The sequence below is a fragment of the Bufo bufo genome, chromosome 9 (genome assembly GCF_905171765.1).
Source record: "Bufo bufo chromosome 9, aBufBuf1.1, whole genome shotgun sequence".
NCBI classification, from domain to species: Eukaryota; Metazoa; Chordata; class Amphibia; order Anura; family Bufonidae; genus Bufo; species Bufo bufo.
This window is the reverse complement of record NC_053397.1, coordinates 225,475,959-225,502,725: the sequence shown is the minus strand read 5'-3', so window position 1 is coordinate 225,502,725 and position 26,767 is coordinate 225,475,959. Positions and strand designations below refer to the sequence as shown.

The 26,767-nt window shown below is 45.1% G+C and overlaps 1 protein-coding gene across 3 annotated transcripts in view; it reads right to left on the bottom strand.

Annotated features, from left to right (window-relative positions):
- Positions 1 to 683: 683 nt before the first annotated feature.
- Positions 684 to 26,767, bottom strand: part of IPO13 (importin 13) — a 68,623-nt gene continuing 42,539 nt past the window's right edge. The window contains exons 14-22 of one of the 3 annotated variants that reach the window (XR_005774361.1): positions 25,766 to 25,903; positions 25,100 to 25,196; positions 20,669 to 20,721; positions 15,563 to 15,629; positions 15,243 to 15,301; positions 12,496 to 12,585; positions 8,547 to 8,728; positions 8,256 to 8,467; positions 684 to 694 (exon numbers count right to left, since the gene is read on the bottom strand). Coding sequence is in view for 2 of the 3 variants with exons in the window: in XM_040408617.1 (XP_040264551.1) it covers positions 8,371 to 8,467; positions 8,547 to 8,728; positions 12,496 to 12,585; positions 15,243 to 15,301; positions 15,563 to 15,629; positions 20,669 to 20,721; positions 25,100 to 25,196; positions 25,766 to 25,903 (783 nt within the window). In the remaining variant the exon portion in view is untranslated. Of the gene's footprint in view, positions 695 to 5,905; positions 8,468 to 8,546; positions 8,729 to 12,495; positions 12,586 to 15,242; positions 15,302 to 15,562; positions 15,630 to 20,668; positions 20,722 to 25,099; positions 25,197 to 25,765; positions 25,904 to 26,767 lie in introns of those variants that run through there. The other 2 variants (XM_040408617.1, XM_040408618.1) reach the window with 2 other exon arrangements.

The following is a 26,767-nucleotide window of genomic DNA, read 5'->3' as shown; positions in this document are numbered from 1 at the left end:
GTAGGCCCAATAGAGGGATGCAAAATGTACCCCACTTCTAATGACCCAGGCGCCATCCATATGTGGTCTATTCCCAAAGGCTCAGCCCCACACATGTACGATGCCCAGTGTGAAGGCGCGGACTACGGACGTCAGACGATCGGACCGCTCCTACAATCACTGAGGTTCATTAGAGATAGAACAGGACGTCTCAGGATGAGCCTTTTATTCTCTGACTACCGCGTTTCATAATCAGCCATGATGTTCTGACGAGCAGCGGGAGCTCAATTAGCCGCTTTCTTGCTCTTCTATGAATGCACTTACTGAACAGAACATTGCACTTACTGAACAGAACATTGCACTTACTTTGTTGTAGATCCGGTGACTCAGCTCCGACATTACGCTGGTCATAACCTGAATATTTCGTCTGGGAGCGCACAAACCACTATTCACATCATGCAGCTGCATCACAGTCCGGAACAAACGTTTGGAAATTGAAACAAATTTGGGTTTTCACACGCTTTGCTGCATCAGTGTTTTTGGCACGTGTTTCTATGGTATACTGCCATATGGTGCGATTATAAGCATTTCAGAAGTTTTTATCATTCTCGACAGATCCTTCACGTGTATGCAAAGATGTGGGGCACATTTACTAAGACCGTTTTTTATGCCGGTCTTCGTTTTCCCCCTGTGCTGCCGTAAGATTCGCATGCACCTGGTCATAAATTAGGCGCATCTTTGGCAGTCTGTTAGGCCTCTTTCACACGGGCGAGATTTCCTAGCGGGTGCAATGCGTGAGGGGAACGCATTGCACCCGCACTGAATCCGGACCCATTCACTTCTATGGGGCTGTTCACATGAGCGGGGATTTTCACGCATCCCTTGTGCGTTGCGTGAAAATCGCAGCATGCTCTATTTTGTGCGATTTTCACGCATGGTTTCTAGGAGACGATCGGGATGAGGACCCGATCATTATTATTTTTCCTTATAACATGGTTATAAGGGAAAATAATAGCATTCTTACTACAGAATGCTTAGTAAAATAGGGCTGAAGGGGTTAAAAAAAATTAAAAAAAAGTTATCTCACCTTAATCCACTTGTTCGCGCAGCTCGGCTTCTCTTCTTTCTTCTTCTATGCTGTGCACAGGAAAAGGACCTGTGGTGATGTCACTGCGCTCATCACATGGTCCGTCACATGATCTATCAGTCTTTTTCAAGACTTCAGCAATTTGCCCCGCATGCTGGATGTCAGCTTCTGGGCCAAATCTTGACGGACGACAAACCGCTCTTGCCTGATCGGTGCTCTGAGTTTTTGTTTGTCCACCCGCTTTTTGAGGACTGACCACAGGTTCACAATGGGACAGCAATGTGGGGAGTTTCCTGGCCATGAATCCAAACTTATAATGTTTTCTTCACCTCTGCCTTGTGACTGTCTCTGTCATGCTGGAAAATGCAAAAATAAGAAGGAAGGGCAGCGCTCGCTGTTTGCAAGGTGAAATCAAGTGGGAGTCTTTAATCCATAATTAGCGATCCAGTAAATGCAACGTTTCAGCCATACATCTACCCTTCCTTCTTATTTTTGGAATATACTCAGGAGAGTTTTTATAGGGGCTTGTCTCCTTTTGGGTGCACAGTGCACACCATGCTTTTTTTTTTGTGCTTTTCTGTTTTTGTATTGGAAAACACATTGTCCGTCGCCAGATTGCTCCTGGATGGTTGGGGGAGGTGTTGGATCCCATCCCTTATTTGTGGCAGTGTTCTGTGAGCCCACTGCCTTGGAAGACAATCACACATGAAGGGGCTCAGGACTCTTTACTGCTGGCAGGACTCATGGCAGCGCTCAACGTTTCTTCTCCAGAACAGTGGGAAGGGGGCTTCATCAGAGACAATACGCTTTCCCCAGGCCCTTGTACTTCCTGCAGAATGGCCGTCTGTGCCTGAAGTTGTTCTTGGAGAGAAGCCGCTTCTTTGCCGTCTTCTTGACACCGGGTAATCCACCAAAAGCCTTCACCTCCCTGAGCGTACAGATGCCTTCACACCTGCCTGCTGCCACTCCTAAGCAAGCTCTGCACCGGTGGTGACCTGATCCCGTACCCGAATCCTCTGTAGGGGACGGTCCGGGCACTTGCTGGACTTTCTGGAGCACCCTGAAGTCTTCTTCACAGCAGTTGAAGCTCTTTCCCTGAAGTTCTTGATGATCCAATAAATGGCTGATTTAGATGCAATCTTACAAGCAGCAATGTCATTTGCCTGTAAAGCCCTTATGATGCAAAGCAATGATGACTGCACGTCTTTCCTTGAAGGTAACCATGGTTAACAGGAGAAGACAATGATTTCAAGCACCTCTTTCATTTTAAAACAACCACTCTTATAATTCTATCAGACAATAATACCAGCTGCCCTGTCCTCGGTAACACTTTCTCTAATGAGAAGATCACTGAAATGATGGTGGCATGGCCGAAATACTGTGGAAATTGGGTTTTTGAGATTAAGTTAATTTTCATGGCAAAGAATGGCTCTACAATTAACGGCAATTTATTTGATCACTCTTCATAACCATATAGAGGAGAACTCCAGCTGTTGTAAAACTACAACTCCCAGCATGCACATTTACTCAGCTGTTCTTGTAACTCCCATAAAAGTAAAAGGAGGATTCTGGGAGATGTAGTTTCAGAACAGCTGAAGTGCTGGAGGTTGCTGATCTAGCATTAATGCATATTGCTACCATAAAAACTGAAGCAGCAAACGGAGAAAACTAAAATGTGTCAATCTCAGAGCTAGGGATGAGTGTATGAAACATCCAAAGTCGATTCACATAAAGCTTTGTTTGAATACTGTACGGAGCGTACTGTTACAACTAACGTAATATCCACATAACTCACGAGAAACATCCTGTCAGCGTGGAGCTCAGATTTAAAGTGATACTGTAACATTTTGTGGGGCTCGATCTCCATGATGCTTTTCCAGATTTCTCTTAAATGCAGATGTAATCTGTAAACCATGGTAACTGGAAAAGGCATAAGAAAATAATACTGCCTCCTACACACAAGAATATAACTACTATAATACTGCTCCTATGTACAAGAATATAACTACTATAATACTGCTCCTATGTACAAGAATATAACTACTATAATACTGTCTCCTATGTACAAGAATATAACTACTATAATACTGCCTCCTATGTACAAGAATATAACTACTATAATACTGCCTCCTATGTACAAGAATATAACTACTATAATACTGCTCCTATGTACAAGAATATAACTACTATAACACTGCCTCCTACGTACAAGAATATAACTACTATAATACTGCTCCTACGTACAAGAATATAACTACTATAATACTGCTCCTACGTACAAGAATATAACTACTATAATACTGCTCCTACGTACAAGAATATAACTACTATAATACTGCTCCTACGTACAAGAATATAACTACTATAATACTGCCTCCTATGTACAGGAATATAACTACTATAATACTGCTCCTATGTACAAGACTATAACTACTATAATACTGCTCCTATGTACAAGAATATAACTACTATAATACTGCCTCCTATGTACAGGAATATAACTACTATAATACTGCTCCTATGTACAAGACTATAACTACTATAATACTGCTCCTATGTACAGGAATATAACTACTATAATACTGCTCCTATGTACAAGAATATAACTACTATAATACTGTCTCCTATGTACAAGAATATAACTACTATAATACTGCCTCCTATGTACAAGAATATAACTACTTAAAATTGAAAAGCTTCTGAAGCGTGATCATCGAACAATCAAGCGTTTCATTCAAAATAGTCAACAGGGTCGCAAGAAGCGTGTGGAAAAACCAAGGCGCAAAATAACTGCCCATGAACTGAGAAAAGTCAAGCGTGCAGCTGCCAAGATGCCACTTGCCACCAGTTTGGCCATATTTCAGAGCTGCAACATCACTGGAGTGCCCAAAAGCACAAGGTGTGCAATACTCAGAGACATGGCCAAGGTAAGAAAGGCTGAAAGACGACCACCACTGAACAAGACACACAAGCTGAAACGTCAAGACTGGTCCAAGAAATATCTCAAGACTGATTTTTCTAAGGTTTTATGGACTGATGAAATCAGAGTGAGTCTTGATGGGCCAGATGGATGGGCCCGTGGCTGGATTGGTAAAGGGCAGAGAGCTCCAGTCCAACTCAGATACCAGCAAGGTGGAGGTGGAGTACTGGTTTGGGCTGGTATCATCAAAGATGAGCTTGTGGGGCCTTTTCGGGTTGAGGATGGAGTCAAGCTCAACTCCCAGTCCTACTGCCAGTTTCTGGAAGACACCTTCTTCAAGCAGTGGTACAGGAAGAAGTCTGCATCCTTCAAGAAAAACATGATTTTCATGCAGGACAATGCTCCATCACACGCGTCCAAGTACTCCACAGCGTGGCTGGCAAGAAAGGGTATAAAAGAAGAAAATCTAATGACATGGCCTCCTTGTTCACCTGATCTGAACCCCATTGAGAACCTGTAGTCCATCATCAAATGTGAGATTTACAAGGAGGGAAAACAGTACACCTCTCTGAACAGTGTCTGGGAGGCTGTGGTTGCTGCTGCACGCAATGTTGATGGTGAACAGATCAAAACACTGACAGAATCCATGGATGGCAGGCTTTTGAGTGTCCTTGCAAAGAAAGGTGGCTATATTGGTCACTGATTTGTTTTTGTTTTGTTTTTGAATGTCAGAAATGTATATTTGTGAATGTTGAGATGTTATATTGGTTTCACTGGTAAAAATAAATAATTGAAATGGGTATATATTTGTTTTTTGTTGAGTTGCCTAATAATTATGCACAGTAAAAGTCACCTGCACACACAGATATCCCCCTAAAATAGCTAAAACTAAAAACAAAGTAAAAACTACTTCCAAAAATATTCAGCTTTGATATTAATAAGTTTTTTGGGTTCATTGAGAACATGGTTGTTTTTCAATAATAAAATTAATCCTCAAAAATACAACTTGCCTAATAATTGTGCACTCCCTGTATAACTACTATAATACTGCCTCCTATGTACAAGAATATAACTGCTATAATACTGCTCCTATGTACAAGAATATAACTGCTATAATACTGCTCCTATGTACAAGAATATAACTACTATAATACTGCTCCTATGTACAAGAATATAACTACTATAATACTGCTCCTATGTACAAGAATATAACTACTATAATACTGCTCCTATGTACAAGAATATAACTACTATAATACTGCTCCTATGTACAAGAATATAACTACTATAATACTGCTCCTATATACAAGAATATACCTACTATAATACTGCTCCTATGTACAAGAATATAACTACTATAATACTGCTCCTATGTACAAGAATATAACTACTATAATACTGCTCCTATGTACAAAAATATAACTACTATAATACTGCCTCCTATGTACAAGAATATAACTACTATAATACTGCTCCTATGTACAAGAATATAACTACTATAATACTGCTCCTATGTACAAGAATATAACTACTATAATACTGCTCCTATGTACAAGAATATAACTACTATAATACTGCCTCCTATGTACAAGAATATAACTACTATAATACTGCTCCTATGTACAAGAATATAACTACTATAATACTGCCTCCTATGTACAAGAATATAACTACTATAATACTGCTCCTATGTACAAGAATATAACTACTATAATACTGCTCCTATATACAAGAATATAACTACTATAATACTGCTCCTATGTACAAGAATATAACTACTATAATACTACCTCCTATGTACAAGAATATAACTACTATAATACTGCTCCTATATACAAGAATATAACTACTATAATACTGCTCCTATATACAAGAATATAACTACTATAATACTGCTCGTATGTAAAATGTAACTACTTTATTGATAAACGCTTTTGCTTTATTTAAATAAATGTCTTGTGTAACATAAAACCTCATAAAGGAACATTTATTAGATACACACAGCTGATCACATCCATCATAGTTTCAGTCTTTACCAAAACTCCTTGAATCTGTATAATACACATGATCTGCTTTTTCTCCATCTTCCAGTCTATTTCAGGGGGTATTCTGTTTATAAAAACCTATAACCTATCCATTTGGGGGTAGGTCATCAATATTAGAAATGTGGGATCCAACAACACATGACTTCCACAGCTGAGGTGCTGAAAGGATAGGTCATTATTAATAAGTCCCTGTGAGACCTTTATAAATAAAGCTGAACTTATTGTAATTATGAAATCTGCATCTTTCTGACATTCATTGTGTTTCAATCCTCTCGGCTTGTGAATGGGAAGGCTCTCATTCATATCCAGAGGCTGAAAATCCCACTACCAAGACATTAGGCTTGTTACAGTGTATCAGAGATGTCCCTACTAACATGCATTGCTGGATACCATAAAACTCTAACGTTAAATCCAAATATTAAAAAGTATACTACTAATGCTACAAAACTGTTCACGTCTCACAGCCCATGGACTTGCATCCTTTCTTAAAGGGGTTACCGAAGACCGAATAACCCCCCTACAAAGCCTGGACCCTCGGCACTGAGCATACTTGCCTGGCCCCGACGTTGGTTTCCTCCTGGATCGCTCCATGGCCGTCTTCACATCTTCCCTACCTGCAGAACACAATATCCGTCAACGTAGGGTGGTTTAGGGTGCAGCTAATAGCTGGCCGTGACGTGACCTTCCCCCTTGCGTCATGTGTGACGTCACATGTGATGCAGGAGGGCAGGTCACCACCACAGCTGCCTATTGGCTGCACCTCCCCACGTTGACCGATGTTGTTTTCTGCAGGCAGGGAAGCTGCAAAGATGGCTGTGGAGTGATCTGGGAGGAAACCAGCGCAGAGGGTCCGGGAAATGTAGGGGTGGGGGAGGATATTCAGTTTTGGATAACCCCTTTAAGGCCCTGAAGAATGTCAATCCCACCGAGTGCTGGACTTCTTGCCTTTGGATTGTTGACTCGCTCTTCAATGTTTGTGCAACAGGATCATTGATGCACTTTAGGACAGGTACAGGAGGGGCTTTCTGCCTCTGAATTTAGGGGCTCATATAACTGATATACGACATTTTTAGGACTTATATCTGGCCCAGATTTTGTTGCACACCATTTTGCAGCAGAATCTGCAACTTTTCTCAGCTCACACCAAGAAGAAGAAGGGGGAAGAAGTTGGGAAGAAGGCAGGCCGGAAGGCCCATCTCATTCATCATTTTCTACACCAATTTTTGGCCTTAGAAAATGGCTTAAATCTACGCCGGCACGAGAGATGTTGTATATTTAAGTCTGTCGTGCGGCCTGCTGGAGGAGGTGCCAAAGTTACGTAAAGGCCTGCGTCTCCACATACCTTTGGCGCTTCCTCCAACAAGACAGATTTAAGACTGGCGTGGAAAAACTCGATCTTAATAAATGAGCCCCTGAATCAGAGACTTTGAAATCCATGAAGGATAGAAACACACAGAACATTGCAGAAACCCGAAAAACAGTTTTAGGTGGCACTCGTTCCGCAAAGGACAGAACTTGTCCTATAGTTGGTGCAAAAATGCTTTTCACAGACTCATTGAAGTCAATAAGTCCGCAAAAAAAAACGGATGTCCCATGGACGTCGTGTATATTTTGCGAGTCCACGTTTTGCGGACCACAAAGTGTGAATAGACCCTTAATATTATATTATAGGAACTGCACCGGCTGACTCTAAAAATGATTCACACTGCTGACAACCTGAAGATGCAGTCGATGGTTTCTCAGGAGGCTGCAGGATCAACGTACAGTAAGTAACTTTTGGAGAGAAGAATAAGAGACACAGCGAGCAGCAGCGGCAGCGGCGGCGGGGTGCATCGGGTCTGAGGAGGCTGCTTTAATAGTGGTTAGGCCGGCATGCTTCAGCAGTTTGTGTAATGAGAAACATGGTTTAATGGTAATCCCTGGGTTCAGACACAGAGAGGACATGTAAAACCATTGCCCCTATTCCATATCTTAGAGGTGAGCGGATCAGCGAGTCATTATACGTAGTAAAATCTGCAGACATGCTTGTTAACAGTAATCGAGTCGGAGAGGAAGCAGCAGATCTCTCAGCTCCTGCTCGTGTTATCCCTGTACATATTCTACAAGCAGCCACCAGGACCGGTGGTGATTACATATTTTCGAGTGTTACAAGGACGGGGTGAACCCTGAAGTTCCAATAGTGATGAGCACCCAGCAAACGAGTCCCAAACGCTGGAAAGTCCACCAGTGGGTAAAATGATGAGAGAAAGTCCACGCTGTTCACACTCACATCTGTATGAGGACTGGTGCAGAATGTCCCAGAATCGTAGGCGGGTGGTCCCTCCGGCAGCTCTGAGCGCTCAGTAGTCGGCAGTGTACTCTGTCCCATGTAATCCGCGGCACAGCAGCGTGAACTCCTTCACCATGTCTCGCATTCGTCGCTTGTTCACTCGCTCCCTACAGGACGTGTTACAGGTTAACAGTGTGCAGTATGGTCAATAGGTAAGACATATACAGACCTAAGAAGCCGGCCTACCTCAAGATGTGCTGACTGAAGTTATCCTTCTGCTCCCGCGTCACACGGGGCGAGGGGAAGCCATCTTGCTGCATCAACTCTTTTAACCAGACCACCAGGTAGGAGAAGCAGTTCTTATTGAGACAAAAAAGGATATCCGCAAAGGAGTCCATCAGATTGCGCGAGGCTTGCCCACCGATTCCCTGTAAGCAGATATAAGTGGCAATTATGAAACTTTTTGTGATACATTAACCTCTTAATCACCACCGATACAGTGAATAATGGCCTTATTCTCAAGTGCCGAGTTGTTGTTTTTTTTTACAGCGTTATGGGTCAGGACACCCACAAGAGAAAGCAGAAATGGTAGATGAGCATTTCTGCCTTTTCAATTGTTCTCTACACAGCACTCATATGGCAGCAGTCCCGTGACCATGTAGGGTCTAACTAGTCCCGTGACCGTGTAGGGTCTAACTAGTCCCGTGACCGTGTAGGGTCTAACTAGTCCCGTGACCGTGTAGGGTCTAACTAGTCCCGTGACCGTGTAGGGTCTAACTAGTCCCGTGACCGTGTAGGGTCTAACTAGTCCCGTGACCGTGTAGGGTCTAACTAGTCCCGTGACCGTGTAGGGTCTAACTAGTCCCGTGACCGTGTAGGGTCTAACTAGTCCCGTGACCGTGTAGGGTCTAACTAGTCCCGTGACCGTGTAGGGTCTAACTAGTCCCGTGACCGTGTAGGGTCTAACTAGTCCCGTGACCGTGTAGGGTCTAACTAGTCCCGTGACCATGTAGGGTCTAACTAGTCCCGTGACCATGTAGGGTCTAACTAGTCCCGTGACCATGTAGGGTCTAACTAGTCCCGTGACCATGTAGGGTCTAACTAGTCCCGTGACCATGTAGGGTCTAACTAGTCCCGTGACCATGTAGGGTCTAACTAGTCCCGTGACCATGTAGGGTCTAACTAGTCCCGTGACCATGTAGGGTCTAACTAGTCCCGTGACCATGTAGGGTCTAACTAGTCCCGTGACCATGTAGGGTCTAACTAGTCCCGTGACCATGTAGGGTCTAACTAGTCCCGTGACCATGTAGGGTCTAACTAGTCCCGTGACCATGTAGGGTCTAACTAGTCCCGTGACCATGTAGGGTCTAACTAGTCCCGTGACCATGTAGGGTCTAACTAGTCCCGTGACCATGTAGGGTCTAACTAGTCCCGTGACCATGTAGGGTCTAACTAGTCCCGTGACCATGTAGGGTCTAACTAGTCCCGTGACCATGTAGGGTCTAACTAGTCCCGTGACCATGTAGGGTCTAACTAGTCCCGTGACCATGTAGGGTCTAACTAGTCCCGTGACCATGTAGGGTCTAACTAGTCCCGTGACCATGTAGGGTCTAACTAGTCCCGTGACCATGTAGGGTCTAACTAGTCCCGTGACCATGTAGGGTCTAACTAGTCCCGTGACCATGTAGGGTCTAACTAGTCCCGTGACCATGTAGGGTCTAACTAGTCCCGTGACCATGTAGGGTCTAACTAGTCCCGTGACCATGTAGGGTCTAACTAGTCCCGTGACCATGTAGGGTCTAACTAGTCCCGTGACCATGTAGGGTCTAACTAGTCCCGTGACCATGTAGGGTCTAACTAGTCCCGTGACCATGTAGGGTCTAACTAGTCCCGTGACCATGTAGGGTCTAACTAGTCCCGTGACCATGTAGGGTCTAACTAGTCCCGTGACCATGTAGGGTCTAACTAGTCCCGTGACCATGTAGGGTCTAACTAGTCCCGTGACCATGTAGGGTCTAACTAGTCCCGTGACCATGTAGGGTCTAACTAGTCCCGTGACCATGTAGGGTCTAACTAGTCCCGTGACCATGTAGGGTCTACCTAGTCCCGTGACCATGTAGGGTCTACCTAGTCCCGTGACCATGTAGGGTCTACCTAGTCCCGTGACCATGTAGGGTCTACCTAGTCCCGTGACCATGTAGGGTCTACCTAGTCCCGTGACCATGTAGGGTCTACCTAGTCCCGTGACCATGTAGGGTCTACCTAGTCCCGTGACCATGTAGGGTCTACCTAGTCCCGTGACCATGTAGGGTCTACCTAGTCCCGTGACCATGTAGGGTCTACCTAGTCCCGTGACCATGTAGGGTCTACCTAGTCCCGTGACCATGTAGGGTCTACCTAGTCCCGTGACCATGTAGGGTCTACCTAGTCCCGTGACCATGTAGGGTCTACCTAGTCCCGTGACCATGTAGGGTCTACCTAGTCCCGTGACCATGTAGGGTCTACCTAGTCCCGTGACCATGTAGGGTCTACCTAGTCCCGTGACCATGTAGGGTCTACCTAGTCCCGTGACCATGTAGGGTCTACCTAGTCCCGTGACCATGTAGGGTCTAACTAGTCCCGTGACCATGTAGGGTCTAACTAGTCCCGTGACCATGTAGGGTCTAACTAGTCCCGTGACCATGTAGGGTCTAACTAGTCCCGTGACCATGTAGGGTCTAACTAGTCCCGTGACCATGTAGGGTCTAACTAGTCCCGTGACCATGTAGGGTCTAACTAGTCCCGTGACCATGTAGGGTCTAACTAGTCCCGTGACCATGTAGGGTCTAACTAGTCCCGTGACCATGTAGGGTCTAACTAGTCCCATGACCATGTAGGGTCTAACTAGTCCCATGACCATGTAGGGTCTAACTAGTCCCATGACCATGTAGGGTCTTACTAGTCCCATGACCATGTAGGGTCTAACTAGTCCCGTGACCATGTAGGGTCTTACTAGTCCCATGACCATGTAGGGTCTTACTAGTCCCTGCACAGCGGTCATGACTGTTTCCTGCTGTATCTAGAGCTACTACAAAGCTCAAGTTATAGGGTTAAATTCTAAAATCTATAAAACAAAGTCATCAAAAGTTCCTATCTGGGGCACACCGCTGAGGACAGAGACTGACTGCAGCAGTCAAATGCCATACTGCACATCACCTAAGGGTGCTTGTTTGAGATTTTTAATTATCTAAGAGAACCAAGAGGTTTTTATGAGAATACTTACTTTTTATCTAATAGCAGCAGCCTGCCTCAGTAAACAGAAGATTGCCTGCCTCTGCTGTGTCCATATACCGGTTCCTGCAGTGTTTACATCTGGCGCTGCATAGGCATGATCATATGCTCCACTGCAGCCAATAACTGGCTTCAGCAGTGATGTGTTGGGACTGCCGCAGTGGAACATGTCACTGTGACCATGCAGCGCCGGATGTAAACACTGCTTGGACCAAAACATGGACACGGCATGCAGTGTGGAAGACTGGCGTGGTGGAAAGCTGGCAAATATGAATTTTCTGTTTACCGAGGCAGTTTGCGGACATTAGAGAAAAATTCAATTATTCCCAGGAAAACCTTTTACGTACAGAAATGAGCCTCCAATAACTTCTTAACACGCGTCGTGTTCCTTTATTGCCACTTTCAAAATCTCTGTGTCAACGAGAAACACACTTGTTTACATAGAGAACAGTAGATGTGTCTGACCTAGTCCTGCTCCCTCAGTAAATGTGTCTGACCTAGTCCTGCTCCCTCAGCTCTCTATCAACACAAGTGTCCTCCCGGTGTTTAGTTTTTTATCCAATGTATCCATGTATGTATAATATCAGACTGGAGTGATGTGACGTAGCACAGAGTTCACCAGACTGTTTCCATTTAACTGACAGCAGAGATCCTGAGATTGGTGAGACAGTTTGTATGTTCTCCCCGTGTTTGCGTGGGTTTCCTCCCACACTCCAAAGACATTCCGATGGGGACCTTAGATTGTGAGCCCCATTGGGGACAGTTGGATGCTAATGTCTGTAAAGCGCTGCGGAATATAGTAGCGCTATAGAAGTGCATAAAATAAATAAATAAACAAATAAACTGAAAACCAAAATATTTCACAAATGCAGAACTTTTCATTTTCCGATTTGCAGAAGACTGGATAAAAGTGTCAGTGTCCCACCTCCAATGTGGCCTGAAGCAGCAGCTTCCCATCCTCATGCACCACTTGTCCAACTGGAGCCAGTTCTCCGCATCTTGGTAAGAACTCCATCTGAAACCATTAACCCAACAATGTCAACAAACTTGAGCAAATTCAAGATCCGTGGTGCAAAGAATCCAGGTGGCGCTTGGGGTACCCTAGAGCGAGAGCATCTCTCATCCTGTGACAATACCCTGGGGTTCAGTGAAAGTCTTCACTGGTAGAAATGATCCTTGAAGGCAGAGTCGGACCTCCTGCCCCTATTAAAGGGGTTCTCCAAGACTGAATCAAAATGGCCACCAGCAACCTGTCCTAGAATGTGAGCGCGACTGGTTGCCACCACTTGCAGAGTTGCCTAGGAGGGGTGAGGGATGAGGCCCTCACTAAACTCTGGCACTTGCATACACTGCATATTGGTGAGATTTCCTGTCAGGCTGCTCAGCCATGATGGCATATCGTAGGCGTATCATTACCACCTATTATAGAGCAGTGCAGGGTCTAGTGAGCCCGAACCCACGTAGCTCTGCAAGTGGAGGCAACCAGACCTGCTCACATTCTGTTGTTTTAAATCATTCTTGGAGAACCCCTTTAAGAAAAAGGGGAAATGCCTGCAAAGACTGTGCGCTGCATAGGTGGAGCCTCCCAAAATATCACCAACTCCTTACATCAACTGAGGTGTCTCATTAAGTTTATTGTCTCATTTATTAATTTCAAAGTACACCGAAATCAAGATGAACACCCAAAATGGCACGGAAAAGTGGCCTTCTGGGGGCTGATCTCCTCACTGAAGATGTCCAGTCTGTATACTACATGGCGGTACCAAAGATCTGTCACCGGAGATCTGGTCTCCATCTTTGGTGGCCTTTGGGATCGCTTTACAAAGGTGCAGAGCTTTGTTTCTCTGAGGCATAAAACGCCCAAATGCCCGGCTTTTCTTCACACATTCATAGTGGTACATGGTAAAATGATGGCTGCAGGTCCCACTCAAGTATATAATAAATCTGAATTCAAAAATCTATTAAAGGGGTTGTCAGAGACATTACAAAATCTTGCAGGGCATGTGATAAAATAAATTAAAGGGGTTGTCCAACCTATCCTCAGGAAAGGCCATCACTATTTCGACAACCAGCTCCCCTGCCAATCTGTTCTGAAGTGCTGCTCCCATTAACTGACGGCGTATTACGAGAACAGGCCTTCATTTGTAAAGAAGTAGACAACTCCATTAAGTACTACTCACCGGGAAAACGTAACTGTCACCCAGTGATGTCATTGTGATTACATGCATGTGACTGCTGCAGCCAATCAGCAAACAGTGACTGGAGCGGTGACATGCATGCGGTCACAATGCCATCAGACTGGCGGGGGCACGGCAGCGGAGGAATTTCCTTGATATTCCCTTCTTAGAGACTTCGTATATAGGAGTACTGCGGACATTGGTGTATGGGTATAAATTATCTATATTGGTCGCTTTATTATGGCTACTAGTGGCACGGACCTCCGGCAGGCTGTTCCATCGGGTGATCAGCCTGTTGGATCCGTCCTGCCGCTAGTGACCGTGTGCCTCCGGACTCCCGCTCCGTCCCCATTGACTATAATGGGGGCGGGGGCGGAGTTCCATCAAGTCATGGCAGCGTACGGCGAGAGGCTGCCGAAATAAATGTCGGACATGTTGTAGTTTTAATCCAGCAGCCTCTCGCCGGAACTCCGCCCCCATTATAGTCAATGGGGACAGAGCGGCAGTCCGGGGGCACACGGTCACTAGCGGCAGGACGGATCAGACAGGCTGATCACCCGAAGGAACAGCCTGCCGGAGGTCCGTGCCGCTAGTGTGAAAGTAGCCTATTTTGGATATTATTGTATGGTCAGTGTACTGCGGATTTTCCTGCCTTCCATAGGAAGCATTGATTATATTTGGAGGGGGTTGTGATCGGTGGTGGGGAGTGCTCCCATATCTAGTGCCAAGAAGTCATTTTTTTAATCAATTTCTTCTGTGATTGATCTAAATAAAGAATTCTTATATAATTTTGCTAACACAAAACCTCTTCCGTGTGCTTACTGCTTGTTCACACAGGGCTGTTGTCTTATGGTTGTTGGGTGCGTGGCAGTCGATGCACCAGTTTTTTACGTGTAATGGCGCCAACCTAAACAGCATTCCAGGCTTTTCCATGTGATACTTGTTTTGTTATTTTATCACAACCGCTGCTTTCTGCAAGATTTTTCCATTTCCCAAACAGCCCCTTTAAGCTCCCCCTAGTGGGGGCCAGAGGTAGAATCTGGTCATCTAAAGGAGTTTTCTGGGAATCTCAATATCAGAATAGTCTGACTCCTGGTGCTCCGACTGATCAGCTGACGGGGGCCGAGGTGCTCCAGCAAGCATCGTGCCCCTCAATCGTTTGTCAGGCACAGCACCCAGTTTTTTTTACCAGTGGCTGGGTCTAGTATTAAAGTGGAGAAAAGCCCAGTCCAATTCAAGCGATGGTGCACACACAATCACTATCAAATGTGTGGAGCTGTGTCTAGTAACCAATGAGGGGGCCACAGTGCTGACTGTACTGCTGTGGCCCCTTCAGTCAGCTGTTTGGTGGAGTCGGCGCTCACCGATACTGACAGCTTATCCTGAGAATGAGCCGCCAATATTAAAACCCCTTCTACTGCATGGCTGCGAGACACTAAAATGTGCAAAACTAATTGCTGCTCCCAAATTCTTATTTCTATGTATTTGGACTCACAAAGAACAGGCAGCTGGCCTTGACTGTCGTCGGTTCGGGGAACTTCAGAGAGAGGACTCCTGGGAGAAACAAACAAGTAATGAGGTGCGGCACTGTACGAGTCAAAACGGAAACGATGAATAGCATTCACTTCTGAAGAGTCTGCGTCATGTTCATAACATACGAGGGACGTGATAAAACCGTAAACCTATAATACAGCGTAAACACTGGAATCTCGCATGCAGCAGGGGCCGTGACCTGATAGAACTGTTACACATTGCTAGGTAACGTTAGACAAGCCTAACCTCAATGCAATCAGACACGGAGATGTGTCGCCTTACCGCACTGAAAAACCGCCTTAACGTCCAGCTCAGCTGACATGAAGAGGCACGGCTTGCGCTTCAGGGCCTGCAAAATGTAAGAGAGGAAGAGATGAGAACTTGGTTTGGGCAATCACATGAGTCCACCTTCTGTCACTTACCTGCCACCAGACATGGTGACCCCAGCCAGAGAAAAGGCGACTTTCTTCAGAAGCAGTGATGAAGGCAGTATGAACTCAATTAAGTGTGAAGTGACTACTTGACACCATCCGTCAGCGGTCGCCTCCACACAGGAGCCCCGGCGATTTCTACACATTCGTCAGTGGATGACCCTTTTACATTTAGAGCTGTGGAGTCAATGACACAAGTCTCCTGTGTGCAGGTGACTGCTCCATGATACGGACATCAGGATGTAGCCAGCTCCGGACAGCACGCGGCTGAGCACAGGACGGCACAGACAGCAGCAATCAATACGACTGCTGGAAGATTTCCAGGAATTTATATTACACGTTATCCTTTTCATATTACAGGCCTTGCACCAACACTTTACTAGCAGCACAGCACCATTTTACAGTTCAGATATAGAATTACTCTACATAAACAGTTCAGCCACTTTGTATATACATCACTTACCATGGAGCAAGTTACATCTTATGTTCTATGCCGAAGCAGCACTCACTATTCTGAAGGCTCGAATCTCACAGCATTCCAAGCCGGTCCAGTGTCCGCACACACTCATCGGATGTAGGACAGACTATAGTTCAGCTAATCTACTGGGGGGGGTTTCTAATGACAGGCTAATAATAACCAGCAGAATAGCGAGTGCAGCTCTGCAGTATAATGCAGGATGTAACTCAGGATCAGTACAGGATAAGGAATGTATGTACACAGTGACTGCACCAGCAGAATAGTGAGTGCAGCTCTGGAGTATAATACAGGATCTAACCCAGGATCAGTACAGGATAAGTAATGTATGTACACAGTGACTGCACCAGCAGAATAGTGAGTGCAGCTCTGGAGTATAATACAGGATGTAACTCAGGATCAGTACAGGATAAGTAATGTATGTACACAGTGACTGCACCAGCAGAATAGTGAGTGCAGCTCTGGAGTATAATACAGGATGTAACTCAGGATCAGTACAGGATAAGTAATGTATGTACACAGTGACTGCACCAGCAGAATAGTGAGTGCAGCTCTGGAGTATAATACAGGATGTAACTCAGGATCAGTACAGGATAAGTAATGTATGTACACAGTGACTGCACCAGCAGAATAGTGAGGGCAGCTCTGGAGTATAATACAGGATGTAACTCAGGATCAGTACAGGATAAGTAATGTATGTACACAGTGACTCCACCAGCAGAATAGTGAGTGCAGCTCTGGAGTATAATACAGGATGTAACTCAGGGTCAATACAGGATAAGTAATGTATGTACACAGTGACTGCACCAGCAGAATAGTGAGTGCAGCTGTGGAGTATAATACAGGATGTAACTCAGCATCATTACAGGATAAGTAATGTATGTACACAGTGTCTGCACTAGCAGAATAGTGAGTGCAGCTCTGGAGTATAATACAGGATGTAACTCAGGATCAGTACAGGATAAGTAATGTATGTACACAGTGTCTGCACCAGCAGAATAGTGAGTGCAGCTCTGGAGTATAATACAGGATGTAACTCAGGATCAGTACAGGATGAGTAATGTATGTACACAGTGACTGCACCAACAGAATAGTGAGTGCAGCTCTGGAGTATAATGCAGGATGCAACTCAGGATCAGTACAGGATAAGTAATGTATGTACACAGTGACTGCACCAGCAGAATAGTGAGTGAAGCTCTGGAGTATAATACAGGATGAAACTCAGGATCAGTACAGGATAAGTAATGTATGTACACAGTGACTGCACCAGCAGAATAGTGAGTGCAGCTCTGGAGTATAATACAGGATGTAACTCAGCATCATTACAGGATAAGTAATGTATGTACACAGTGTCTGCACTAGCAGAATAGTGAGTGCAGCTCTGGAGTATAATACCGGATGTAACACAGGATCAGTACAGGATAAGTAATGTATGTACACAGTGACTGCACCAGCAGAATAGTGAGTGCAGCTCTGGAGTATAATACAGGATGTAACTCAGGATCAGTACAGGATAAGTAATGTATGTACACAGTGACTGCACCAGCAGAATAGTGAGTGCAGCTCTGGGGTATAATACAGGATGTAACTCAGGATCAGTACAGGATAAGTAATGTATGTACACAGTGACTGCACCAGCAGAATAGTGAGTGCAGCTCTGGGGTATAATACAGGATGTAACTCAGGATCAGTACAGGATAAATAATGTATGTACACAGTAACTGCACCAGCAGAATAGTGAGTGCAGCTCTGGGGTATAATACAGGATGTAACTCAGGATCAGTACAGGATAAATAATGTATGTACACAGTAACTCCACCAGCAGAATAGTGAGTGCAGCTCTGGAGTATAATACAGGATGTAACTCAGGATCAGTACAGGATAAGTAATGTATGTACACAGGGACTGCACCAGCAGAATAGTGAGTGCAGCTCTGGAGTATAATACTGGATGTAACTCAGGATCAGTACAGGATAAGTAATGTATGTACACAGTGACTGCACCAGCAGAATAGTGAGTGCAGCTCTGGGGTATAATACAGGATGTAACTCAGGATCAGTACAGGATAAGTAATGTATGTACACAGTGACTGCACCAGCAGAATAGTGAGTGCAGCTCTGGAGTATAATGCAGGATGTAACTCAGGATCAGTACAGGATAAGTAATGTATGTACACAGTGACTGCACCAGCAGAATAGTGAGTACAGCTCTGGAGTATAATACATGATGTAACTCAGGATCAGTACAGGATAAGTAATGTATGTACACAGTGACTGCACCAGCAGAATAGTGAGTGCAGCTCTGGGGTATAATACAGGATGTAACTCAGGATCAGTACAGGATAAGTAATGTATGTACACAGTGACTGCACCAGCAGAATAGTGAGTGCAGCTCTGGAGTATAATGCAGGATGTAACTCAGGATCAGAACAGGATATATAAATAAAGATACTAAACTTGTTATGTAGATAAATTCTGTATAAAACTGTAAAATGTTTTTTAGCAGTGAACAGACCCTTTAAGTAATGAGGTACACAATACATTTTAATACATTTCTAATTATAGATAAAAATGGTGATTTGATTGCGTAAAACTGACTAATAAAAACATTGTTAGACGTCATTACTAACAGAAAGCTATTCTTGTTGTCCTCCACCAATGGGTTGTCCCATTACATAGGCTTATCCACAGGATAGGTACAAATGTCTGATTAGCTCGGCTCTCACTAGCAGTGGGGACGTGTGACTGCCACTCCATTCAAATGGGAACACGGGGCATCCCGTCTCGTGCGGCGAGGGCCTATCCGGCAGACCCCACCAATCAGACACTTATCTACTATCCAGTGGACAGGATATAACTGTTTGTAATGGGACAACTCCTTTAAAGGGTTTGGTTCATCTACTGGGGGCTTTTCGGCAGACAACCCCTTCATGACCGAACCTGCTGAGGGAAGCATGCTTACCTGCCCCCCACCGCTGGGTCCCAGTTCCTTCACACCCCCACTGCAGCACTCGGGTCCCCACTGTGAACATCTGGTGTGACACCAATGACACAAGGGGAACAGGTCACCGTTGTGGCCAGTCATTGGCTGCAGCTGAGTCAAACTAGATGTCGGCAGCAGGGGGACCCAATCGGGGAGCAAAGGAGCCGGGACCCAGTGGCGAGAAGCAGGCAAATACTCTCCCCTCACAGGTCTGGCCACGGGGGAAGATCTACTTAAAGACCCCCAGACGATTAATAACCCCTTTAAGGATGGACATTTTAGAGATGCAGCCACATGGTATCACTGAGGTCATAGTTGGACATCATCATGGTGTTGGTGGTGCGGATTCAGCCAGGACCATTATCTACAGTAATATATGAGTAGTACTGTAGTATTTTCCCCCGCGGTCAGTGCACACAGCTACGTTGAAATACACGGACAGGACTGCGTCGTCTCCATTATGTTAGAACAGCGGCCTGGACTGTGGATTTGATCGCCGACATCGGGGGAATCGGGGGCAGGAAGAAAATAAAAAATAGAGATCTGCACTCCTCAGGACTACTCAGGGATTACTGTAGATCAGGCATCCTCAAACTGCGGCCCTCCAGCTGTTGTAAAACTACAACTCCCACAATGCCCTGCTGTAGGCTGTTCGGGCATGCTGGGAGTTGTAGTTTTGCAACAGCTGGAGGGCCGCAGTTTGAGGATGCCCGCTGTAGATAATAGTCCAAACGTAGAGAATGCAAAAGCAAACTAGATGCATCTCTCTACATTTACGATCCATACAGAGGGACCAGCAAAACAAAAGCAAGTTCAAGTTATGTAACCCATGTACGAGAACAATCGCACTACAGCAATGTGCGGCGGCGGTCCATCGCGAGTCATCGTCTTCTGCTTCCATATCTTCACAATGACAAGCCATGTATGTATGCATCCATTATTTCTGATACATACAGGACTCACATGACCACCCCCGCTGTACACAAGTCTCACCATTTTTTAAATCCTTAATCTTTCCCTGCCTAACCTGTTAGGAAGTCTGTGCCTGGGAAAACTGGGCAAAACCAATGTAGCTGTGAAGCAACCTTGCTGGAGGTCTACCCAGTGCAATGAGATACAGAAAGCGACATTAACACGTAGAGTCGTATGAAGAGCAGGATGGCCGTCTTGTAATGATCCCGAGTCTTAAGGCGGACTGCTGGCCTGCGCCCGGTCCGGGAGCAATGACCTATTTCCAGCCACTAACTTCACATAGCCCATAGTGCCAGCCCTTAAAGACACATGAGCCGTGGCAGCTGTGGCCTAATTTTTTTACTTTTTTTTGTTTCTGTGAAGGCGTCTCAAAGAAATAACTGGAGCAAAACTTGATGGAGAAAGGCTACAGAACATAAAGAAATCATAGGGGGAAGGAGGAGAGAACAGAAAGCTAAATTGAATCAAATAAGGAGAAAGAGAGAGAGAGAAAGAAAGAAAAGTGAATGAAATAAACCCAAAACACACCTGTGCCAGGAGTTGCATAAATGAATCAACAATATCAGGATGGTCCCTGGGTCCTAAAAATATAATAAAGATGTAACTTAAGAGAAAATTATACAAACAGCAACTTAATCTCATATAAGTCATGTGATACAGAAAGAAGTTCACAAGGGGATGTGAGGGTGGGGGGAAAGGACGGGGGAGGGGAGAGGATGGGAGTTGGAGGTGTGAGGTGCAGGGATAAGAAGACATGAACAACTTGTCAAAGAAACAAAATTATGAGACTTGGAAAACCCAAAAAATAGAACGAACAAATTAAAAAGAAAGATGCTTCAGACCCTGACCATCCCGCACACTCAAGACATCAGTGATGGAATGCGGAAGGAGGACGTGGACGAACCAGTGTTCACGGAGCGAGGCCCCCCCCCCCCCCCCCATACAGGTTGAGCCACCAGACAGATGGCTGCTGTCCTTCACCGGACCTATCGATGGGGTAAACCTCATCTGCGAGGAGCCAGTAATGTTACATTACTTGTCTTACTTCAACTTTGAAGGATCTGTCCACTCTTCTGTAAATAAAACTATGTAACGGCAAAAATGACGACTTCCTCATACAGTCTGTGTCCTCGGCATTTACAATATCTCGCATTCAAATATTCAGCGGCTAAAAACCTGTTCTGTGTAAAGCTAGCCGTATACATTAGATGTGCATTGTGGCCTCCCAATGGCTGATGTTGGAGGAGGTAACAGGAAGACCAGCCGCTGCCAGACTGCCCCCCCCCCCCCCCCCCCCATTCACTAGGTATGTATGCTCAGCCGAGTATGCATGTGTAAGGAGGACTGGGAGAGATAGCGGTCCGCCAACTATTAATGTGTATAGCCAGCTTTAGTTGCACTTACACACTGACCTCATTGTTACAATGTATCCAGGAGTGTAAACAGCTGCAGTGCTACAATGTATCAATCTATACAAGGGCAATCGGACCAGAGTCCAGGTGGCTTAGCTCAGGACTGCCTAACAAATCTTCAAGTTTCGGGTCTGCTCCTGCCCACACAACAGACGGCCTTGTTACAGTGTGTACAATAGACGTGAACCCCTGAAGTCTAAGACAGGGCGGAGATTGGGGCTACTGTCATGTGTTCATAACAGATCATTGTCTACACTGTTACATTGTAACAAACTGATATCTTGAATATAGTGAATTATGGGAACACCAAGTTTATTTTAAAGTTGTGGAGGTTTTCAATATGCAGCGATTACGTCTTGGACAGGCCCTTTAATGATCACCTTGGATCCAGACTCAAAGACTTATAGTCTGCAGACTGAAGGTGATGCAATGCAAAACAGGGAAGAGAAAGCAGAACAGTGACGTAGAGGGAAGAACATGAACTAGACCCTAGGTTTGGCGGTCATAACAATGCCGAGCTTGGCAAACAATTTTTTTATTGCTCCAAAACATCAAAAAATATATAATTGTGGGCATACAGCTCCCGTGCAGACCTGTGGATAAGAGAACATCATCTGCATGGAGTTTGTATGTTCTCCCCGTGTTTACGTGGGTTTCCTCCGGTTTTCTCTCACACCCCAAAGACAGACTGATAGGGAACTTGTGAGCCCCATTGGGGACAGCCTGATGCTAATGTCTGTACGTGCGTAAAATAAAAACAATACCAGCGATTCTTACATTCAGAGACATGCAGTACTACTCAGCAGTGCCCGCGTCTTGGCTATGAGGGTGTCTGACTGTTGTTCCAAAATGTCGAACCCATACAACCAATCTCCCCATCAACTTCACACTAAGCATTTGCATGCTACCCCCAACATGTGCACCGTAAATGAGCATAGCCCGGGGATAATCAATGCGCTGTAAAGTAAAAAGTCAAGTCCAGAGTGTAAGCAGAGGGTGGTGGTTCCTCTCCCTAGAGGTTTGCATATGCCAGAGGCTATATAGTCAACATTTGCAGATTTCTTTATTAAGGGTACGGCTACACGACGTTTGTTTTTTGTAATGATAGTCTATGGCAGGGGTGGGCAACTCCCAGCATGCGTACTTGCTCTACATAGAGCTTTTATAGAAACAAATGGAGCATGCTGGGAACTGTAGTTTCACACCAGCTGGAGTGCTGCTATGGTGTCGCAAATGCAACTGAAAAAGTCGCACAAAAATCCAACTTTGTGCGACTGTCGTGTCGCAGTGATGCACCATAAACTATCATTACAAAAAATGTCACTTCACAAATACCGCCATGTAGCCCTAGCCTAAGAGGCAGTCAACAAGGGGTTTCCAAGCTGTATGCACATAAGGCTCCATCATTGCATAAAGAAACATTCAGCAACATTATTAATTATATAATTTACTTTGGGTTTTAACTCTACCATTTTCAGTATGTCTACTTGCTGTCAAAGAATTGACTCCTTCACTGTTTACATCCAAAGTCTGAAAACCTGCCTTGACGGAGTCCTGCTAACACGGCTGATGGGTTTGTTCCAGTGTTTGAGCATCCAGCCATCAGCCTGTAGAACAGGACAGGAAGAGGCTATGCTTCCGCTGCTGCATTCAGCCTACAACCGTACACTGTAACTGGGGATGAGCGAATGTCATATTTTAAACTTCGAGTTGTGGTATAAGCTGAATTGCGCTATGGATTCTGTTACCACGGACCATAACGCGATCCCATGACTGAATGCCTTTAGAGACTTTCCGTTATTCATTCCGTTAGAATAGAAGTCTATGGCCTGCATAACGGATCCGTCCGGTTTACGTTATGCGGGAGTCCTCTAAAGGCATTCTGTTATGCATTCCGTCATGGGATCGCGTTATGGTCCGTGGTAACAGAATCCATAACGCAATCCAGCTTATACCGCAACTCGAACTCGAAGTTCAAAATATGAAATTCGCTCATCCCCAACTGTAACGAAGCCCTCAGCACAAGCAGGTCTGGAGCAGGTCAGCCTGCAAATATTCCTACTAACAGCAAGCAGAGATCTTGATAAACAACCGAAATAAAATAGAACGTTAGCACTTTTTATTACACAATGTTTATGCTTAATTCACAGAAGGAAGTGGCAAAAACGACTGCCGTAAATGTAAAAAGCTTCAAAGGACAAAGCCACACACAGCGATGGTACGTCCACAGGCAATTATTATCAGGTCAAGTGCTCAGTGACACGCGTTGATTTTCTGCTCCCATTGTCTGAGTATTGGGGTTAAAAAAAATACATTGAATTCCTGGAAAATGGTCCCATAATAATGAGGTAATGGGCACAAACCTTTGAGTTTAATATAGTACATAGCAGTCACTAGTCAATACACTGCAAAGAGTCGACCATGGACAAACAAAGCCTTGAATAAGTTGCAATAAGTAGAGTGGTTAACGGTAAGAGTTCCACGGTAATGGCAGAGACAGGCTGTACTCGCTAGATTCTGCACAATACAGCATTTCCCAGAACAGATCAAAGCAATTCTGCGTTACCGCCGCACACTGTTCGGGAGAACCGCATTTGCAGAACCAGCCCACTTCACTAATTGGCTAAGTTGTGCATTCACTGAAATCTCCCGGCTGGAATAAAACCTTACTATCGCCAATATTTCCTACTGCAGCAGTAATGACACCTGCTGGATGTTAGGCGTCCTACCACACTCCCCATCATAGCACATGCCATACAAAGCACAAACAAAAAGGTATACCCTCCTAAAAATACAAAATAATAAAATGTATTTTCAGTGAGGAAATCAATCACATTTAGGCTGCGCCATTATGATAATGTCAAAAGCAGCAGATCATTTATATTTCCCCCGAAATATGCTAAATAAAACCAATCTGTATAAATGGACTCCCAACGGAAGTAGTTAGTGCGATTTGCTAGCCAGTGCCTGCGTGCATTCAGGTCATCTCTTTGCAACCGTCCCAAACCTTCTCACTCCTGTTAATATGGGCAGCGTCACTCAAAGCCAAGCAGAAGGGCGCAGAGGCATGAAGTGATCATACATCACTAAGGACTAGGAGAGGGCTGCCAGTCCCCAGACTAAGTTCAGTCCAAGGTGGGCAAGATAGGCAAACGTGCATTGGAAATGAGAAGTCATGAAAACTAAGTGCAGACATAAAAAGAAGGTATTCTGATTTTCTCATTCTATGTCCTTGGGTAATCGCAATCCTATGAGAGCATTAACAATGTGAGTTTCCCTTTAAATAACTCCATGCTTGTGCGCTGATTAGCTGGAGATGGTAACATTATAGTCTCATTTAGGTTCTATATTGTGCATATTGACAGGTTCTTGGGAAGGCGGTGGGGTGCTCTACCTTTTCCCTACAGGTTCAAGTAATACATTTCATATTGCACAACATCCCATGAACATCGCTCTATTAGTAAGACTCATCGAACACCGGCATGCCATTTAGCTATAGAGAGACTGTAGTTACAGCATGGAGAGCGTCCATCCTGGGGTGACTAACCTTGCTGAAACAGAGACAGAGTCAGTGACGTGACCAGCAGAAAAAGTGCTCTGATGGGAGGGAAGTGCGCTGGCTCATTGGCGAAGATATGAACCATCTGTAAAAGAGAACAAAACACGTGCATGTTGTATAATCCGACAATGAGAAATCCCTAGCGACTGCTTTATTCAATAGGGAGATTGCTACACTACGTAAATAACGGATATATTCATGAGGTGTGAAGGGGTTAATGGAGAAGGGCTTAAAGAGGTATTCCCATCACAGACAATGGGGGCATATTGCTAGGACATGCCCCCACTGTCTGACAGGTGCGGCTCCCACTGAGAACGGAGTGGGGAGGGTGGTGGCTGGAGGACCAGCCACCGCCAAGCGCTCTCCCCATACAAGTGAATGGGAGCGCACCACACTTGCATGGCCACCTTCCCCATTCATTTCTATGGGGCCGACAGAAATAGCCGAGCCAGCGCAGTGCGCCCTCCATTACTTTCCCCGCCCAGTTCTCGGTGTAGGTGCGGGTGCCAGAGGTGGGACCCGCACCTATAAGACAATGGGGGGCACATCCTAGCGATATGCCCCCATTGTCTGTGATGGGAATACCCCTTTAAGCTAAATCCAGTTAATAAGCAGGAAAGAGTACTAGTTTTCACCTGAGGAAAAACCACTTACCTGCCGCGTCAAGTCAATGGCAGATGCTTGAGGAATTGTACTGTACATCTGGCCCAGCATCTCACATAACTGAGGGACTATTGGGGCAAAATCATCCAGTAAAGTCTTCACTGACTTCTCAAATATGGTGCACACTGCCTGCAAAAGAGAGGAGAGCGTGTGAGGAGGAGACCAGGAAAGGAGAAACGTTCTGCCTTACTACAAAAATATGACAAAACAATCAGTGGGATATACACAGATGAGTCACATTATTATGGCCATTTCCTACTTTCGACGTCAACAGCGCATAGCTCATGAGGAAGAGACGTGTGCGATAGGCTGTCTGCACATGTATCCCTCTGATGGACGCTGTCAGGTAAGAAACATTACAGAACAAATACTCTACAACTACTGCTGGAACAACACAAGCTGGTGGGGGCAGCGTTCGGCCGTCTGCACACGTTGCACAATAGGCAGCTTTTCCACGTAAATTCCCGTGCGGATAAACAGTAATGTAGTACAGTACCATTTTTCTGTGTGGAAATTGACCTGCCGTGGATTTTCAAACCTGCTGCTTGTCAATTACGTTTGCTGTTTTGACTGTGGATTTCACCCTTTTCAATGGAAGGGTGAGATCTGCTGCAAAACCGTATCTAATCTGCACCAAAATCCGCGATTCGAAGTTGCAGATTTTGGTGCGGATATGGTGCAGAAATACACATAAATCTGCACGGAAATTCATGCAGATCTTAAGTGAGTTCAGGCGCACTCATGTGCAGGCGGCCTTATGGTCTGTGTAATGTTTTTGTGGCATTTTCTAGGCCACTCATCCATGTGGAAGGCACTCTCAACCAATTTGGGTATGAATTCATCCCATACTCATTATCTCCCTTGGGGCGGATAGGATCTTCCAGTAAGACAATGAGACATGTCACTCAGCTAGAAATGTCCGATACTGGTTGGAAGAGCATGACCAAGACTTCCATGTACTACCCTGGCCCCCTAATTCCCCAGACTTCAACC